The sequence below is a fragment of the Coregonus clupeaformis genome, chromosome 31 (genome assembly GCF_020615455.1).
Source record: "Coregonus clupeaformis isolate EN_2021a chromosome 31, ASM2061545v1, whole genome shotgun sequence".
Classification (NCBI taxonomy): domain Eukaryota; kingdom Metazoa; phylum Chordata; class Actinopteri; order Salmoniformes; family Salmonidae; genus Coregonus; species Coregonus clupeaformis.
This window is the reverse complement of record NC_059222.1, coordinates 14,887,793-14,908,723: the sequence shown is the minus strand read 5'-3', so window position 1 is coordinate 14,908,723 and position 20,931 is coordinate 14,887,793. Positions and strand designations below refer to the sequence as shown.

Below are 20,931 nucleotides of genomic sequence, written 5' to 3'. Positions count from 1 at the left end.
AGTACTATAATCACTAATGGTTTCCATTGATAGTGAGTTTATGGTGCATTATCTATAGTGTATATCCAAAAAAGCATCATAATCCACATTCCATGGCAAAACAAAATTAATGTTATATTACCATGCTAACTGCAGTCAGTCACTTTCATTTACTACTAGTGCTTTTTGATCGATCTGATCCATGGTGCATGACTCGGTGTGCGCCTCGCTCACCTGTCTGCTGTCATTTTCCCTGCAGCCCTGCAGTTTGATTTGTGAGCCTGCGGTGCGGTCCACCACCGTCAGACAGAGGTCCATGTGCTTTACTGACTTGTCCTTGGTCAGCGCCCATTCCTGAGGACAAAGAGAGTACCACAGTCAAATTGCTACATTTGCACAGTTTAGGGTACTCCTCTGAATGATTATGCAGATCAATTTTTTATGCGTTTGTCTTTGTCAAGTGTGAATATGTGGTGTATATATGTTGTATGTTGTAAAACACACATATATACACCAACAGTGGCTTGACTCTCCCAGAATCCCCTCCTCCAGCTCAGTATATGATCAATATAAAGGAGGTAAGTGGGACATCAAAATGGATTTCATCAGTATGAATCGGAGACACCCAATCAAAGCAATAGTTGACTGTCCAGTACAGTACCTGACCAACTCTTTGCCATGTGCACTGTGACCCTCTGAAAAGCTGCGGCGGTGTTTTATTTATAAAGCAAACCCACCTCATTGTGTGTTACCCAGCCCAGTGCACAGCTTGGTTATGTATGGATCTGAGCAGTACCTGAGCCCTGAATGATACCTGATTTCCCCCAGCGTTGTGGCATTCGTAGACCCCCACCACTCCGTCTGCAAAGTGTCCCAGCGTGTCTAAGCAGTTACCTCCCTGCTGCAGAGCGCCGAAGGCAATGTCCTGATGGTCAGGGACCCTGAAGGGCCAGACACACACCACAAGTCAAGGGGATGTCAAATCACAAGATGTGGGTATATGCCACCCACCGCAGTCTTTCCCCTAGTTTAATTTCCAAGTGGCGCACAAAGGCCCCCAAAGTCTGTCCCGCCTATACAATGGTAGGGGAAACACAGTCAACAGCTATGTCTTTCCATTCAACTTTGGCCGTTTTCAAAGCAATTTATTGCTGGTCCACTGTGGTCTCTCTACTCACCGCAGCTCAGGGTACACGTTCTCCAGGTACCACTTAAATGGCTGGCAGCCCAGCCTCTTCTTCATCTCCATTCTGCTCTGAATGCTGCCAGACAAATAGAGGGGAAACCCATGACTCATCTAATTACCAGCCATCTCAGAGAGATAGACAGCAGCAGCATGACATTTGGAGGCAACTGAGATCACTACATCAAAGAACAGAGTACATCATATTATAACTCACGGTGTACTATCTGACATTCTGTAGGTGTCAGAAAAAGGGAAATGTGTTTTGATATTCTATACAAGGACAGCAGGGCCGTCTGCGATGCCATCATGGGAAGAAGGGTGTCTGAAAGGACACTTACTTGCCGTAGGGCACGTTTCGGGCCGAGGGCACAGCGGCGTAGTAGAAGTTCTTAAACTCGTCCATCCACACCTCTGCTGCTCGCCTCGTGTTCCTGTGGACAGACAGATAGACACCATGTTAGAATACTTATAAAAACGTGTCCTTCCTGGTCCTTCTTCCAGTCCTTGAAATAATCACTGGTCTGACATAATTTGATCATGTTATGGTACAGTAGCCTAAAAACTATAGGCAACGTTATAGAACCTCTGCTTGCACCTATTCATTTGATCATATCTGTTATTTCTTCAATGAAGGATGCCTGTTAAAATAATTTGAACAGGGCAAAAGAAAGTGATGTGGCGGTTCAAGCTTCAGAAAACGCAGGGGGAGAGTGACAATCCTCTAAACTATTTTGAGATATGAGCACACATCCTAAGACATGGCAATCTGTGGGGTTTTCAGTGCTGCGTGACAGACTGCCAGTGAGAGAATGTTCGCTCTCTCTCGTCGCATTGATGAATCACCCCGATGCCATGCGTACTGGAACAGTGTTGACACTGCAGGGGTGAAGCCAAGATGTCATTTTTCTTTACATTTTAGTCATTTAGCAGACGCTCTTATCCAGAGCGACTTACAGTTAGTGAGTGCATAATTATTATTATTTTTTCATACTGGCCCCCCGTAGGAATCGAACCCACAACCCTGGCGTTGCAAGCGCCATGCTCTACCAACTGAGCTACACGGGGCCCTAGATGAGAGCAGAGCTGAGGCTTCTGCTCTGACTGCGCCTCTATTTGAATGACTGCAGCTCAGCTAGACTTGAACAGCGGTATTATGATGTGAATTTCAGAGGAATGAAACAGGCGCTCTCTACGGGCTACAACCGCAAGTTATGTAATTTGATTGGCTAGCAGGTATTCGCCCCGCCGCCTCAGCTTGAATTTCATTGGATCTTTGAGAACGGTAAAGTTAAGGGCAAAATCAGGGTAAAGTTAAAGTTAGTGGTATAACTAAATTACCAGTTGTTAGCCTGTACAGTGGGCATTCTTTATGGCTCAAATTTCAAAACCCTAATGTACCATCACTCTGGTTGGTTGTTATATGACACTATGTAGAATAGGTTTTTACACATATTGGACCGAAGAGGGCAGACTTTAGTCAAGTCTAAATCACATCGCAGGGACAATAAATAGTCACCTAGCAAACACGGTGCCACTGCCCCCAGGAAAGGTATATGGGTGCTGCTTCCTGAAGACGTGTCCCACTCGACTGCAGGGAATGATCTCTAGACTGCCGCCACACTGCCACACGCGGAAAGAGATCTCTGCAATGTCAAAACACAAAACACATTAATATAACGGTTTAGGGCAAGGTTTTAGAGTCACATTTCACTGTGCTATAACTTCCCACGGTTGGTACCTTCAATGTCAATATTTGGTATTTGGTATTTTATTAGGATCCCCATTAGCTGTTGCAAAAGCAGAAGCTACTCTTCCTGGGGTCCACACAAAACATGACATAATTAAGAACATTTAATAGACAAGTACAGCTCAAGGAAAGAACTACATAAATGTATAAATTGCACATGTTGACTACATATCAATACATACACACAAACTATCTAGGTCAAATAGGGGAGAGACGTTGTGCCGTGAGGTGTTGCTTTATCTGAACGGAGTTCCATGCAATAATGGCTCTATATAATACTGTACACCTTCTTGAATATGTTCTGGATTTGGGGACTGTGAAAAGACCCCTGGTGGCATGTCTGGTGCAGTAAGTGTGTGTGTTGGAGCTGTGTGTAAATTGACTATGCAAACAATTTGGGATTTTCAACACATTCATGTTTCTTATAAAAAGAAGAAGTGATGCAGCCTGTCTCTCCTCAACTCTTAGTTGACATATTGACATCGTAAACCAATCCAACAAAAGGCAGAGTGGGGCCACTCCCTCTCCCATTCCCTAGGCACACAATGACAAACAAGCTCAAGCGTTCCTAGTGTTCTGTGTCCTATTACCTAGATTCTCTCCGCCCCACACATCCATCATCATGTCGTACTTCCCCAGCAACTCAAAGTAGTCCTTGTCCATGACAAAGAGTCCGCCGGCAATCATGGGAGTCCTGAGAAAGAGGTAGGACAGAAAGTACAGTTCGTCAGGGCCATAAGACAAAACAGTGAGACAGACTAAGCAAAGTCAAGCCAAGTTCAGCTCTCCTACAGTTCTGTCATCAGCATGTGATGCACAGAGCCTGGCCCTGTAACCCGGCAGCAACAGGGGGCTGTGGTGTCCTGTCCTCTGGCTGTCTGGAGGGAATAATACACTTCACTTCTCCTCAGAGGCCATTTTGTTTTCAAAAAGGAAGAAAAACATAATGAGCATCTTGAACAAAAGTCTGTTGTTGTTGTTCTCTCAAATGAACTTTTGGGAAATCCATGGCTCTAGTGGAAGATTTCAGACTAAACAAATGATGAAAAATTACTTGAGTCACCCTTTGGGTTAATGACTTGAGTTACCCTTTGGGTTAATTACCATCACCTAGCGAAGAGGAACAACATGAATTATAGGAAACGAAGAGCCAAATTCATATTCTAGCCTTGGATATCGATGAAATGCTGCCCTCTGTTGGTAAACCATGGAACAATTGAATGGGTTTACTGAGAATGCTTCTGACATTGGGTTACTTAGTAAAACAGAATCATTTCTGTGAGCTCATATTGATTGAACAAATCAAAGTTTTACCCTCTCTTCTGATCTACAATCGATGGAATTGCAGCAAAATAGGTCAATGTACCAAATATATCCTTTCACAGCAATATCCCCATCAAATCTCCTCTTCTCCCTTATCATCACCGTACACCGTTTAAGACAAAGCTGGATAAGATAATACGAACATCTTCAATCACCTCTGCCTGTGTTTACTGCACTCTCCGATATCATACAGCACCGTGGATGTCAGGGAGAAAACAGGACAGAGGCTCAAAGGCTCCGGGTCTTTTTGAGGAGCTTTGGCCCGTATTCCCCAGAGTGCTCAGTTCTGACGCTACTGACATCTAATGCTGCCTGCCTCAGCATCTCCTCCAGCGGGCCCAGATGCGTGGCTATGAATTATTAGTAGAGGTGAGGCTGGCAGGAGAGGGCAGCAGAAAGAACAGACAGAGCAGAGGGCGGCTTACTTGATTGGAGCAGTGGGGTTTCCTTGACGAGCCCTCCTCTGCTCCAGGGTCATATAGTCCCACTTGAAGACCAGGTTCCAATCAAATCCTAGAGGCGCAAAAACACACACCAGGTACAGATTAGGTTTCAAGTGAACAAGAGTTGAGTCATTTTGACAACTGGAAAAAGCTGTGCTGGTTGTTAGATGTGATTGTATTCCTACTAACACTTATATCCTCACACTATCACACACAATGCCTATCTGATAGATATTATATCACATATCTGTGGCATTCCGTATATTTTCTTATGGCTGTACATTACACTTCTCATAAGCCCTATAGAACACAAAAGCCTTGGGAATGCACAACGACACTGTGCTAATGTTATCTGCCTATATCCCTAGACGAATCAATCAAATAGTTTCCATTCCAAAGGGCATTCCCCTTTTCAAGATTTGTCACGTACTTATTCTCTTCTTTGCTCTCACACACATGCACACGCACAGCCAGTCAGCCAGCCAGCCCCACACACCAAAAAACCTAGACTTTGGCAGAAAGTGACATTGGGTACCGAGTGGAAAACTGCAGTGTGATTTTCCCAAAGGCCAGCCTGCCCTGGAGAGGAAAGAAAGCTGCTGGCGTAGATGAGTAGGATTTACCTCCTTTGAGATCAGCCGAGGCGCCTACGTACTGGAAGTTGTCCATGTTGATGACGTCGATGATGGGGGAAACAACTCGCGTTTTGTCCTGTGGGAGAAGTAAAGAGAGATTAAGATGGGACACAAAGATAGTGTTTCGCTAGACTCTGCTGACTATTTTCCAGGCGGTGCGCAAAGACCCCCAACATCCAGGCCCCTCTGCCACCAAAACTGTTAATTTAAACCAAAAGAAGCCAAGTCTTTTATTGGTTGGGCATGGGGGCAACAGAGGTAGGTGGTCTCTCAATTCAAGCCAATTGAGAGACAGTCCACTGGATCTGAACTCAGCATTACTGAAGGACTGAAATATTCAGTAAAACCACTGCATAATTTCACAACCAGGCACTGGAAAAAAGCCTTAACAAAGTTAGTCCAAAACAGATCTACGGCAAGTCAAACGTTTGTCCAAATTTGTACTTAAATATATGAGCCTAACGCAGCCAGAACACAAATAGATTTCCAAGAGGGAAGTGGATGATTTGATGAGTGAATCAGATGGATTGCATCATTTCAGAACTATTCCAAGTCTTTTAATGGAACAGCAAAGAACTACAGCAGTGACTGTGTTCCATGGAAGTTTTGTCAAACCAATGGTGAGATAGAGCTCATTAAATCATATTAGTTCGTTTTTCCTAAACTGTGTTCAGACCAGACAGCATTAAACAAGTGTTGAAGCCAAGTGTATGCAGTAAAAAAGAATGGAAAATTCAGAGGGGTTGAAAGGCTGGGTTGTTTTGTTTGTTAGCAAGTGTGTGTGTAAGTGTGTGTTTGTCTCTTTGAACTGTCCTTGCTGGGCAGGTGCCCAACAGGATGCATGTCCTGGTGCAATGCACTTGTTTGCTAACGGACAGTGTGGCAGCTCCTCCCCACACCTGAGTGACACGTAGGTAATACTCTTAAAGCTCGTCGATATTGCATTCTTTAGTAACTCTAGTCATGTTTACCCTACCTGGCTGAACCCCAAACTGTCCCTCTGTCTGTCTATCTATTTAAGAACCTTGAGTGAGTGTGTCTAATGTTACATTTTTACATTTACATTTTAGTCATTTAGCAGACGCTCTTATCCAGAGCGACTTACAGTTAGTGAGTGCATACATTTTTCATACTGGCCCCCCGTGGGAATCGAACCCACAACCCTGGCGTTGCAAGCGCCATGCTCTACCAACTGAGCTACAGGAGTTACCTGTGCTCGCTCATATCAGCCCCTCTGAATCCCCAATGTCTGTCAGTGTGTTTATCCATCAGTGTGTCTGTCAGTCTGTCTGTCCCTCTGTCCGGCTGCCTGTCAGCCTGCCTGTCCGTCTGTCAGTGTGTCAGTGTGTGTGTGTCTGTCTGTCTCTCTGTCCGCCTGCCTGCCCGCATGCCCCCCTGCCTGTCAGTCTGTCTGCCCATCTGTCAGCGTATGCATGTCTGTCTGTCTGTCTTCCTGCCTGTCTGAGAAATCTCCAGGTGTGCTCTCCTCTCTCTGTCTCCACTTGCCAACACAACTCAACAGATCAGCGCAGTGACCAGCAGATAAAATGCTAATAACACGATAACGGTAAGCGTCTGAGCTCAGGCCAAAGTCAGCGGTGGCTGCAGCTTCAATACAATGCTAAACATTGTGTGTTCCGGTGTGTGTCTGTGTTCTGGTGTGTGTCTGTGTTCTGGTGTGTGTGTGCTAAATGTCAGGGGTGTGTGTGTGTATGTTTCAGTGTCCCTGACTGCGGGGCTAAATAACAGGGATGACTGTTGGACACACTGACCTCAGCCACTCTCTCCAGCAGCGGTTCCAGCCAGTGTTCGTTACACTCGCAATGGCTGTCCAGGAAGGTAAGAACATTGGCAGTGGCTGCGTCAGCCCCCCTCACCCTAGATCTCATCAGACCTGTGGAGGAGAGTGTCAACAACATGATGTCATCTACAAAATACACAAAGGGCTATTCATATGTATGCAGGCCTCTAATTTCTTTATCTAAGTTGCCCAGCACCGGTTCTCTGACATTTGGGATGTGCATATCACCAAAATATGATTAAATAAATGTGATAGCTACAATGAGTGTACAAAACATTAGGAACGCCTGGTCTTTCCATGACAGACTGACCAGGTGAAAGCTATGATCCCTTATTGATGTCACTTGTTCAATCCAGTGTAGATGAAGGGGAGGAGACAGGTTAAAAAAATGATTTTTAAGCCTAGAGACAATTTAGACATGGATTGAATATACAGTGGGGAAATAAAGTATTTAGTCAGCCACCAATTGTGCAAGTTCTCCCACTTAAAACGATGAGAGAGGGCTGTAATATTCATCATAGGTACACGTCAACTATGACAGACAAAATGAGAAGAAAAAAAATCCAGAAAATCACATTGTAGGATTTTTTATGAATTTATTTGCAAATTATGGTGGAAAATAAGTATTTGGTCAATAACAAAAGTTTCTCAATACTTTGTTATATACCCTTTGTTGGCAATGACACAGGTCAAACGTTTTCTGTAAGTCTTCACAAGGTTTTCACACACTGTTGCTGGTATTTTGGCCCATTCCTCCATGCAGATCTCCTCTAGAGCAGTGATGTTTTGGGGCTGTCGCTGGGCAACACAGACTTTCAACTCCCTCCAAAGACTTTCTATGGGGTTGAGATCTGGAGACTGGCTAGGCAACTCCAGGACCATGAAATGCTTCTTACGAAGCCACTCCTTTGTTGCCCGGGCGGTGTGTTTGGGATCATTGTCATGCTGAAAGACCCAGCCACGTTTCATCTTCAATGCCCTTGCTGATGGAAGGAGGTTTTCACTCAAAATCTCACGATACATGGCCCCATTCATTCTTTCCTTTACACGGATCAGTCGTCCTGGTCCCTTTGCAGAAAAACAGCCCCAAAGCATGATGTTTCCACCCCCATGCTTCACAGTAGGTATGGTGTTCTTTGGATGCAACTCAGCATTCTTTGTCCTCCAAACACGACGAGTTGAGTTTTTACCAAAAAAGTTCTATTTTGGTTTCATCTGACCATATGACATTCTCCCAATCCTCTTCTGGATCATCCAAATGCACTCTAGCAAACTTCAGACGGGCCTGGACATGTACAGGCTTAAGCAGGGGGACACGTCTGGCACTGCAGGATTTGAGTCCCTGGCGGCGTAGTGTGTTACTGATGGTAGGCTTTGTTACTTTGGTCCCAGCTCTCTGCAGGTCATTCACTAGGTCCCCCCGTGTGGTTCTGGGATTTTTGCTCACCGTTCTTGTGATCATTTTGACCCCACGGGGTGAGATCTTGCGTGGAACCCCAGATCGAGGGAGATTATCAGTGGTCTTGTATGTCTTCCATTTCCTAATAATTGCTCCCACAGTTGATTTCTTCAAACCAAGCTGCTTACCTATTGCAGATTCAGTCTTCCCAGCCTGGTGCAGGTCTACAATTTTGTTTCTGGTGTCCTTTGACAGCTCTTTGGTCTTGGCCATAGTGGTGTTTGGAGTGTGACTGTTTGAGGTTGTGGACAGGTGTCTTTTATACTGATAACAAGTTCAAACAGGTGCCATTAATACAGGTAACGAGTGGAGGACAGAGGAGCCTCTTAAAGAAGAAGTTACAGGTCTGTGAGAGCCAGAAATCTTGCTTGTTTGTAGGTGACCAAATACTTATTTTCCACCATAATTTGCAAATAAATTCATTAAAAATCCTACAATGTGATTTTCTGGATTTTCTTTCTCAATTTGTCTGTCATAGTTGACGTGTACCTATGATGAAAATTACAGGCCTCTCTCATCTTTTTAAGTGGGAGAACATGCACAATTGGTGGCTGACTAAATACTTTTTTTCCCCACTTTATGTGTGCCATTCAAAGGGTGAATGGGCAAGACAAGATTTAAGTGCCTTTGAACGGGGTATGGTAGTAGGTGCCGGGCGCACCGGTTTGTGTCAAGAACTGCAACACTGCTGGGTTTTTCATGCTCAACAGTGTCCTGTGTGTATCAAGAATGGTCCACCACCCAAAGGACATCCAGCCAACTTGATACAACTGTGGGAAACATTGGAGTCAACATGGGCCAGCATCCCTGTGGAATGCTTTAGACACCTTGTAGAGTCCATGCTCCAAGAAATGAGGCTGTTCTGAGGTCAAAGATTACCAAGGTGTTCTTAATGTTTTGTACACTCAGTGTTTTTAATTAGTATGTTTTAATGGACTTGGTTTGAAGTCATCTTTGCCGAAGTGCTAGCTCATATTAACTTCTTTGACCCCAGGTTAGATCATCAAATTAATGCTTAGTTGGTTGAGAGGTGCAGCGTGCAGTGTGCTATTGTGGAGTTGTAAATGATAATCAGTTTTGTAGAGATAGTGATAATGAACAGAGGACTGCAGCCAGGTATTTTTGGCCCAATGTTCTTTCTATTGGACAGCACACAAAGCACTTTCCAAAAACATACTCTGCTTGTTACAAACTCTTCATTGTTTTGGAGTGTATATTTTCTCCCCATTGGCCCCTATAAACCTGTTCAGTGCTTTTCATGAGAATTGACCTAACAATCAGGACTCTGTTTTAAAGTCTCTAAACCCTTTCCTAGCCCTAATGATCCTTCTCTGCTTTTACAACTGGCAAATCACTGATTAGGGTATAGGCAGTGTTGGACAAGGTCAATAAAAATGGGCATCAAATACTATGATGAATGAAGCCTGACTATTCATTTCCAACTAGCAGTTGTATTCCTTTTCCCATTCGTCCACTCACCTTCTCGTCGATCGTTTCGAAGAACCCGGATCTTCTCAATTTTCCCCAACAAGGCTCCATCCTCAGCTGAACCACAAAACTTTTGGTTACTAAAATAAACCATCTTTATACATGTCAAATACACATCTATATAGGCATTATAACGGGTTTATGAAGACTTTATTCAGCCTTAAAAGTTTGGTTTCATTTAAAGCGGGACTAATGGTTTACTCAGTGGCCCAGACACTGTCTGACGGACAACAACTCTAGAACGACTCAAAGATCAAAGTCGCTTCAATCTATCTATGTACAACAAGAGACCTCTATAAAAAACCACATGTTAAAGTGTCTGGAGTGCACAGCCATCAAAGCCCAAGCAAGAGGCATGTGCCCTTAGGATTGGGGTCACCCAGAGTTAAGAGGGAGGGAGGCTCTGCGATGGTTCAGGACAGGGGCTTTAGTTTACAGACCGGGTGGTGGGGGAGAGAAGGGCCTGGAACCTCTAAACCAGTGCCAGTACTGATCCAGAGTGACAGAGGCACAGGTCAAAAGAGAGAGAGTTATGACAACTCATCAAACAGCAACTCACGGTTGTCGCTGTAATCGTCCACCAGGATAATCTCCTTGACGAGGTGCGGGGGACTCTTCTTAAGAACACTGGAGGGGGAGGGAGGGAGGGACGGCAGAGGAGAGTGTTAGACGGGATAGTATCTCTAGGCCTAGCCTGTTAGTGTGTGTGTGTGTGCTCACCTGACCACGGTGCGGAGCAGAGCCGAGCGGGCCTCATTGTGGAAGGTGATGACCACACTAGAAGCAGGCAGCTCGGTCTTCCACTGTTTATGCCGGCAGCTGAGGGAGACAGGAAAACACGCAAATTCATTAGGGCACTGAAAACACACTCAATGGCCAAAAAGGACCAATTATCTACCTTTAAACAAGAGAAACAAAAGTTAGCTGGTGTTGTGTGCTCCAGTACACTGGCTGAATAACTAGCTTTTGGAGTTTAAATCTCCGGGCCCAGACAAATGTATTCTATCTGTAACCTATATAAAAATAGGCTCTATTTTGCACACACTCTTGTGACGGTTTGGTGAAGATGTGATTGACAGCAAGTCTTGCTTGCTTAAGCGAAGGAGGCTCAGACCCTTAAGATTTCAATATGACAGAGATGGGCTAATCCGCTAGAGCTCAGTCACCAGCAGCTTCGGCTTTGAGTAGGGGTGAGAGAGCGCAGCGGTTCCCCACGTCAAAGCCATCGACACAGAGAGTGCCCACGACGAGCCTCCTTGGAGAGAGAGAGCGAGAGAGAGAGGAGATGGAGAAATGGAGGGACAAGACTAGAGGCTTTGACGTCAATCAATGCTTCCTATAGGAGTTACAAGACAAGACACGACCCTCCCTTTGCAGGAATCACTCCAGGCAAAAAATTGCTGTTCATAGCTCCCAGAGCAGAGGTCAACTATGGGACTAGTCCACACAGTACAGAGCACAGCGAGTACTGTATCATCTGGGCCAAGAAAAATACTGAAATACATCCTCAAATACTGAAAATACTCAGTGTATTTTCAAATACAAATATTTAAATACCCCATGCATTTGAACCCAGGTCTGGTTGGTCTTAGGAGTATTAGACATGTATTTGGAAAAAAGTAGGCTATTTGAAAATAGAAGAAGTAGGTGAATTGGCCACATAATTTGAAAATACTAAAATACACAGAAAATAAGTATTTAAAATAGAAATACTTGAATTCCTAACCCACATTACCTTTAGGACTGCATTCACATTAAAGTCCATGCTGAAGGCTGCTTCTCTGTTCTTCAAATGGATGTAAACTAGTCTAGTAAACCATCCCCGGCTTAACCAAGCCCTTGACACCGGCTTGCTGTACCAAACAAACAAACTGTGGCACTCCCTTTTCATTGCACAGACAACAATTAGGCTTCATACTTCATGTATGGCATGTAATGTAGATCCCTCTGAGCTCCGCAATAGAAATGAGGTGTCAGTAACAAGATACTGTAGGGAGGGGATATAAACAACAAGCACAGCTGACGAGTTGCTTTGTATAGCCTACTGCCTGGTCCTTTGGTGCCCTCCTCGCGTGCACGCCATTCAGCACTTCATAATGTAACCCGCTCACCTTTCTCATTAAATATGTATCCGGCAGTGTACACTGAGAACACTTCATTAGAATTGGAGAGAGTGGCCAAAATGCATACAGCGGTTACAGAGTCCCCGCTGGGTGGACAACAGACAATACATAAAACATTCCAATTAAGACCAGCGGCCTCCAGCATGCCTCCTGCCATCCAAGTTAATGGTCTGTTTGAAGAGTCAAGAAGCCAAGCAATTTAAGATGGTCAACAACAAAAAAAGGACACCGAAATAAAAGGCATCCATTTTGATTGGTTTTAAACAGACACAAGGCTCTGTTGTGACGAGAATCAGAGGAGGCAGAATCTCCCACCTAAGTGTCCGATGGTGCTGGACGGACAGCCACAGGTAGTGCAGAGACAGTACTGTATGGCTGTCGTCTTGCGAGCTCCGACCCAACTTTGCTATTTTGTGATTCTTCTGTCGTTTATCTTTTTGCACAACATGTATCCACTAACATTTCTTATGATCGATAAGAACTTTCGTACATCAGATCGGTAGTTACTAACCTAAATTCTGGCTTCAACTTCAACTCATCTGCCCTGGGCTCTTTGTGTAATTCCTATCCAATTTTCAGGCTATCCAAAAGGAAACGCCGGCGAAAAAGAGGCAGGAGAGGGCGAGCCCTGGTGAAGGGAAAACCGGACACATTTTCCCTCCATTCTATTGGCCAATGTACAGTCTCTTGATAATAAAATGGATTTGCTATCAACAGTACTCTCATAACTGCAATATCCTCTGCTTTTCTGAAACATGGCTTTCGGACAAAATACCCCCCATGGATATCCAACTCAATGGATTCTCCATTCAAAGAGCAGACAGGACATTGGATTCAGGGAAATCGAGAGGGGGAGTGGTATGCCTCTTCATCAACAGCAAATGGTGTGCCGACTCCAGCGCAATGGAAGTCTCAACCCATTGTTCATCCGTCTTGTAACACCTGATGGTCAAATGCCGCCCCTTCTACCTCCAGAGAAGGTTTTCATCTGTTATCGTGACTGCTGTATATATTCCACCTCAGAACAAGAAAAACAACAAGCTGGCACTTAACAAGCTGTACTAGGCTATAAACAAGCAGGAAACCATGCATCGGCTTTCCTTGTTGCCAGTGATTTTAATTCTGCGTCATTAAGACACATAATTCCCAACTTCCATCAACACGTCTCCTTCGCAACTAGGGGCGATAAAGTCCTAGACCACAAGCAAGCATACAAGGCCCTCCCTCATCCCCCATTCGGAAAATCAGATCATGACTCTATACTCCTGCTTCCTGTCTACAAGCAGAAGCTCAAACAGGAAGTACCCGTGACGTGCTCCGTTGAGAAATGGTCCTCCGAATCGTCCTCTTTCACTCGCATGCCAACAGTTTCAGCCAGAGACACTGGGAGAGCTCAAACTCAATTCTCAGTGAAGAAGACATGACACTTTCAAAGACACTGGCCTAATCCTGTAGAGTGTCATGGAAACCAATATGTACAATAAAGATAGTTTTCACAGAATCATATCAATTGAGAAACTACTTTAAATGTCAACTACAGAGGAAACCTATCCCTGATTCAAATACACAGACAACTACGGCCATATATAGTGAACCGGCGTGGATTTAACTCCCACACACTTCAACCCACACACACACAGTGAGAGGAGCCAAGCTGGTGAAGCAAACAAATCAATGTGCCACCCCCTGGCACTGATATCCAGCCACTATGTATACAGAGACCTCAGCACTGGAGCACATACTGTGAACCTGGCACATTGACTGGTGAGAGATACAATTCAATCCCCTCCTAAAAGTTACAGCTCTCTACAGACACAGGGGAAATTAAATCAGAATGCGGTACCCCTGGAATAAACAAATCAATCACTGAATTCTTCCCCATTTCCTTCTTAAAACTAACAGGACAGGGTGAAAGCTGAAAGAGGGCATTTGGTGTGCCGTTGTTGTAGCATTCATCGCAATACTCATCCACACAAGAGGAGAGAAGACAAAAAGCTGAAATATCGATGTTCACATTCAGCCTGGTTCCTGATGACTGCAATATTTTAGCCTGGTTCCAGATGACTGCTTTATTGGCAGTAGAAGTGACCCTGCATTCCATTTGGAGAACTTTCCTGCAGATGCACTGACCACAGCCAGAAGCACGCGTCAGTTACTGAACTACAACTCCTGACAAAGTATGGGCAGACTTGTCAAAGGATCAATAGGAAGCCTGTGCTCGGACACAGACCTTCCTGACAAGACTTCCTGCATACTCGCCCCAGTCATAAACCACAGGCGCTCACAGGAGACCTATGTACAGTATGGTGATGTGGCTAAATGCTTAGTGTATGACACATGAATGAGATAGTAGTCACATGCTACAACTCCGAGAGCATATTTAGGTATTTTAAGGGGTCTTTAAGGTCTTTGTGGAGACAGAGTTGAGTAACATCAAACTCCAGGCTCTTTTGCTAGTGGGACCCACAGACGATAATGAGAGATGGTGAACTCTGTGTTAGCTAAGAACACCACAGGCCTCCCCAAACCATTACTTACTGGTGAATTAAGTCATACTATACTGCTCTCCCTAGTGATTCCAAAATCTGTAATTAAATTGGATATTTTAAGTTAATTCTGGGAACACCATGTAATGTAAGCAGTACCATTTACTTATTTTTTTAGACTGGAATGTATTTGTCCTGCAGCTCCAGGAACAACTGTAAACAAGCTACTGATTCATCCAGTACATGCAGAAACAAGAATGTTTGTCCAAGACCAGCAAAAATGTCATGAGAAATGAACAGGAAAATAAATCAAATCATTATGGAGAGAAAATGATGATCAAACCTGTGGATGGTTAAAAATGGCCATTTTACATATGTTACTGTCAACTGAACGATTGCCCAATTCCAATTAGATATGCAGGTACAGTATGAGCAGTTGTCTAGACTGCTGTGAGTGACACACAAATACATATTTTACTCACACCCATACCATAATCATGCTTTTGAATAATCAGGCTTTAATTGCAGACGGCAATGACTTATAAATATGGATCGACTTCCAGAGATTTTTGTTTTGTTTACCGCCCAGTGCCCACCCACTATTATATTTGCATCAGCCGGATGGGAAAGCAGGAGAAAGTGTTTTCACAGAGTGGCAGAAATGCTTAGCTGAATATATTCATTTGTGGCCACTGAAGAACACTGCAGTCAACAGAATATTGATCAGATGTTATATTGTAGCTAAATCAACATTGCTTCAATGCCTGCTACATCTGGCCAATGTCATATTTGGTCCATGCTGTGTAGAGTATCAGGAAAATAGCACGAAAACCTGCCAGAAATCAGTGGTGTAATCTTATGAGTCAACATACACAAGCCCTATAGGGAAAACTCCTGTACCTATACCAGACAGGAGTAGTAGACATTTCAATCCACTGCTGAGGCCCAAAACCACAACGTTCAGACTTACTCATGACATATGGATTTGGCCCTCCTATCCTGATATCTGGGCAGGGATAGTGCTCCAGGTCCCAGGGAGCACAGGGGGGAAGGCCACAGGATAATCAATTGTACCTTTGAGCATCGCTCCTTGGGCTGACATGAGGGTACCAATGTGGCAAATAAAGTTGACGACCAGAGGAGCAGGGGCGACTCCTGGGCCCCCTGAAAACATTAATCAGAATGCCAGAGGGAAAGCCACTTTGTTACAGCCACCGACCGCTCCCTCTCATTAGCATTCCAACACATTGGCCTCTGTGCTCCCCCACTCTTCCACAACCTGTCTCTTGTCAATTGTACCCACTTTGATGGATCATCCTGCCTCATGCCACCCCTTCACTCTCTTCGATATTTTCTCTTGTAACAAGCTGTGTGCCACAGGGCCAAAAGGCCTCAACCTCAGAATACCCAAAGCAGTGGTGGATGACTGGGCATCAGAGATAAAAAAGGGGCACTTCCATCAATCTGATATTGCACTATTGGGGAAGTCCCTGGGCACCTGCCTTAGTCACAGCCATTTCCCTCACAAAACGACCCACTTGGCCATGTACACCCTCCCAAAGAGATAAAGAATCCATTACACGCATGAAGATAAATCTCATGCTAATTCGCTTTGCATTGTCCGATATTCAAACGTTATGGAAATCCGAGGGTATAAGAGAGGGGCCACAGAGGCTCCCCGGGCAAATAAAAAAGCAGTGATTCTCTAACTGGATGATGAGAGTGAGATGAATATGTTAAACTGACAGGGATAATGGATGAAGCTCTTCCAGAGTGGGCTTCCTGTTATCTGAAGGTTCTCTCTGGAGTATCCATCTAAGCTCTATTGACCTGGCCCATCCACAGACATAAATCAAGCAGGACATTGACATCGTTGGACCTCAATTAACTGATAATGCCCTCGATGCCGGTGTTTGGAGGATATATTGGCACGGGTGTTGTTAGGCCGAGACTAAGTCAAGGGCCAGCAAACCGTGCCAATATATTCTCCAAACATCAGCTTCGAGGGCATTATCACTTTTATACAATGGATTACCAACATATTCAAATAATGATTTACATATTTTCATAAAAAATGTTTTTTTGATGAATTTATTCATACTATTTAATCCTTCCACAAGATATAGTCCTTATCCCTGGCTTGCTAGCTAGCTAACTACAGCTAACTTACAGTCACGTCAAACAGCGCAGCCAGAATATCAGCAAAGTAGCTGCATTTGCATTTGTTTAAGCTGTTTTCTAGTGACATTTACTTGGATACACGCATAACAATGAGATAATGATGAACGATTTCGCCTAGCATAGAAAATGTGCACTCTCGTCAGGACACTGTTGTTCAGAGGAGCTGGCCAACAACACACCTAACACAATCACTTCAAACTGAAGCTGGAAAGACATCAAACTAGCTGCACTTCATTTCATTTTTCTATTGACATTTTCTTTGTATATATCCATAAAAATGATGCCAGCTGATTCATGATTTCGACTGACTGAGAAAAGCTGCCTGCCTGTCTGTCTCGTCCCGATACTTTAATTACTATGGGACAGCTGGAGATCGAATTTCAATATTGAAAATCAAATGCTAGTCTAAAAGAAATCAACGGCATAGATTTAGCCGGTGGTAACTTGTGGAATAGACACCGGCTGGAATGCGGTTTTAACCAATCAGCATCCAGGATTAGGCCCACCCGTTGTATTAAGAACTACAGGCACCATCGAGTCATCCTCAACTGCTCCAACAAGGAAGAAAATGGAAGTGTAACTCACTATCAATCTACCATCGTGCCCCCCACAATAAGCCATCTATACGCCTGTATTTTTCCCAGAGGACCTGCACTTACTTTGATCTTTGAGCAGTTTGTCTTTGAAAATAAGATAGTGAGTGAGCGAGCCAATTGGGAGCTTCAGATGATCATGCCAGAGGTCTCTGCTAGACTGTCCAGTGTTATTGTGAGGTTTAGTTAGGTTATATTGAGGCACCATCAGAAGAAACCCTGTTAAGTGTTAAGGGGGAGGAACAAGAAAGATGTACACTATATACTTCTGTCTCTGATTAATTTTGCCCTCCTGATAATCAGATGACAGCATGAGCTCCCAGTTTTTCCCCATAGGACATTACTAATGGGCAAGTTCACTGATTAATCACTCTACTACTCACTGCAGTAAAATCATCAGGAATTCAGCGAAAATTATTTCATTCTGTTCCCATTTCTTCATTACTTAATTCCACCCATGACAGAGGTTGAATGGAGACTTACTGGTCATGTCTAGTGTCAGGGACTCCGCGGTCCATCCTGAGCTTGTCACTCTCCACCTGGTTGAACTTGTTGCGAGCGTAGGGATCCTGCCCCGGCCGCACCACCGTAGCACCAACATATAGGTCCTGGTCAAAGTCTTGCCACCTCACCTTGCCTGCCAACCAGAGCAGAGACACAGGAGAGGAAATAAACATACAGTACAGCAGTGTTACCCCTATATTCATTTAGCAGCGGTTGCCACCACTCCAAAAAATGTAATTTTGCTTTTAAATGGATAGTGCAATTTTGGCAATTAAGCCCTTTCTCTACTTACCATAGTCAGATGAACCATTTACAATCATTGTGCCAACGCTAGTTAGCAATGGTTTGTGAAACTACCTTCAAATTAATTCAAACTGCACACAGAGACATAAAAATGGTATCCATGAGTTCATCTGGTAAGTTGAAAAAGGGCTTAATTACCAAAATCTCACACTATCCCTTTAAGATCAGAGTGACAAGTTACAATGTATATTTGTAGCAAACAGAGTGAGCAGTGGCCCGAATGAGAGCCACGAGCGCACAGACATCATCTCCCTATAGTGCAGTGGCGCTTATCAGTTATATTTCAGATGGTGTCAACATATTTAAATTTTTATGCATTTTGGAGTAGAATGTATTTTTAAAAAGTCACCATAAGTCATTCTACAAAAAAATCTCCCGCTACCTTTGCCACCACTGCTGAAAAAACTCATAGGGGAAACACTGGTACAGTGGACAGCAGCACAGTAAATTAAGATATTCTAACCTCTTTCCCTCTTACTGGGCAAAAAAACAGCTGCTAGCACTTCATCACAAGCGAGCATCGTGTTTAGTTTGCACATTCCAGAGCTTAAAAGATGATTTGAGAGACATTCCCGAACTGTAATAAGAGCCTGCATTACAAACTGTCTGTGTCTCTTTCGCTCTCTCTCGCAGGAGCGCACACTCACACAGCCTAGTCAGATTATTATACATAAAAAGATATACAGTACCAGTCAAAAGTTTGGACACACCTACTCATTCAAGGGTTTTTCTTTATTTTTAATATTTTCTACCTTGTAGAATAATAGTGAAGACATCAAAACTATGAAATAACACATATGGAATCATGTAGTAACCAAAAGTGTTAAACAAATCAAAATATATTTTATATTTTAGATTCTTCAAAGTAGCCACCATTTGCCTTGATGACATCATTGCATTCTCTCAACCAGCTTCATGAGGTAGTCACCTGGAATGCTTTTCCAAACGGTGGCTACTTTGAAGAAACGCAAATATAAAATATATATTTTGATTTGTTTAACACTTTTTTGGTTACTACATGATTCCGTATGTGTTATTTCATAGTTTTGATGTCTTCAGTATTATTCTACAATGTAGAAAATAGTACAAATAAAGAAAGACCCTGGAATGAGTAGGTGTGTCCAAGCTTTTGACTGGTACTGTATATTTTTTAACTGCCATATTTAATTGTAATGCTTGTCACAACAACGTATGAAAACAAAATATGTTCCCACAGTGCAGCTAAAAACTAATGCACTGTTATGAGAATGTAGCCTCTAAAACATATGGCAGCATTCGATTACATTATCTGTCAGACTGTGGGGGCACGGAGAGAAAAAAGACCATGAGCAATTCATCTCATTGAGCTCTGGCAGCCTGTCTTCAGCATGATAATTAGGAGGGTATGAGAATAATCTGTCACTGATGCTAATTGTACCACAGAAATGTAATGGTGAATTGCATGCCGGGGGCATTATAACTAGCTAAGCTTAAAAAGGGAAAGCAGATGACCTTGTCATTTCCATGATTAACATGAGCAACAGATTATTATTTTATTAAATTAATGTTGCAATCTATTAAATGGTTCAGTCTCGCGTCATGTTCTGGAGCTTGATCTAAATAGATGGGCAGTAGCACGAGCACAACATCTCTTTTTGTCATCTGTTTTTTTTATATAAAATATCGTCACATACATAACCCTCATTACGTTATTAGGTCACTTGTTAATTTAGCTAATAGCAGCAGTTAAGTCTGTGTATGGTATGGTGGTAATAATGTTCTACACTTCTAAAGAGGAAATCAAATCCTCCACGCCCACTGCCATTCCTGAAGACCCATGATAGGCTGCAGTATATTCCGAAACATACAGTTGAAGTCGGAAGTTTACATACACCTTAGCCAAATACATTTAAACTCAGTTTTTCACAATTCCTGACATTTAATCCTAGTAATAATTCCCTGTCTTAGGTCAGTTAGGATCACCACTTTATTTTAAGAATGTGAAATGTCAGAATAATAGTAGAGAGAATGATTTATTTCAGCTTTTATTTCTTTCATCACATTCCCAGTGGGTCAGAGGTTTACATACACTCAATTAGTATTTGGTAGCATTGCCTTTAAATTGTTTAACTTGGGTCAAACATTTTGGGTAGCCTTCCACAAGCTCCCACAATAAGTTGGGTGAATTTTGGCCCATTCCTCCTGACAGAGCTGGTGTAACTGAGTCAGGTTTGTAGGCCTCCTTGCTCGCACATGCTTTTTCAGTTCTGCCCACACATTTTCTATAGGATTGAGGTCAGGGCTTTGTGATGGCCACTCCAATACCTTGACTTTCTTGCCCTTAAGCCATTTTGCCACAACTTTGGAAGACCCATTTGCGACCTAGCTTTAACTTCCTGACTGATGTCTTGAGATGTTGCTTCAATATATCCACATAATGTTCCTTCCTCATGATGCCATCTATTTTGTGAAGTGCACCAGTCCCTCCTGCAGTAAAGCACCCCCACAGCATGATGCTGCCACCCCCGTGCTTCACGGTTGGGATGGTGTTCTTCGGCTTGAAAGCAACCCCCTTTTTCCTCCAAACATAACGATGGTCATTATGGCCAAACAGTTCTATTTTTGTTTCATCAGACCAGAGGACATTTCTCAAAAAAGTACGATCTTTGTCCCCATGTGCAGTTGCAAACCATAGTCTGTC

General features: G+C 43.5%; 1 protein-coding gene across 2 annotated transcripts in view; it reads right to left on the bottom strand.

Moving 5' to 3' along the window:
• The window catches only part of galnt2 (UDP-N-acetyl-alpha-D-galactosamine:polypeptide N-acetylgalactosaminyltransferase 2), a 98,742-nt gene that overhangs the window by 2,761 nt on the left and 75,050 nt on the right, over nt 1-20,931 (bottom strand). Inside the window, exons 3-15 of one of the 2 annotated variants that reach the window (XM_041858967.2) lie at nt 17,928-18,081; nt 10,782-10,880; nt 10,621-10,688; nt 10,053-10,118; nt 7,086-7,207; nt 5,302-5,389; nt 4,661-4,748; nt 3,503-3,606; nt 2,682-2,808; nt 1,504-1,596; nt 1,158-1,241; nt 776-920; nt 214-333 (exon numbers count right to left, since the gene is read on the bottom strand). In XM_041858967.2, coding sequence (XP_041714901.1) covers nt 214-333; nt 776-920; nt 1,158-1,241; nt 1,504-1,596; nt 2,682-2,808; nt 3,503-3,606; nt 4,661-4,748; nt 5,302-5,389; nt 7,086-7,207; nt 10,053-10,118; nt 10,621-10,688; nt 10,782-10,880; nt 17,928-18,081 — 1,358 coding nt within the window. The remainder of the gene's footprint in view (nt 1-213; nt 334-775; nt 921-1,157; nt 1,242-1,503; nt 1,597-2,681; nt 2,809-3,502; nt 3,607-4,660; nt 4,749-5,301; nt 5,390-7,085; nt 7,208-10,052; nt 10,119-10,620; nt 10,689-10,781; nt 10,881-17,927; nt 18,082-20,931) is intronic. The other variant, XM_041858968.2, reaches the window with a different exon arrangement.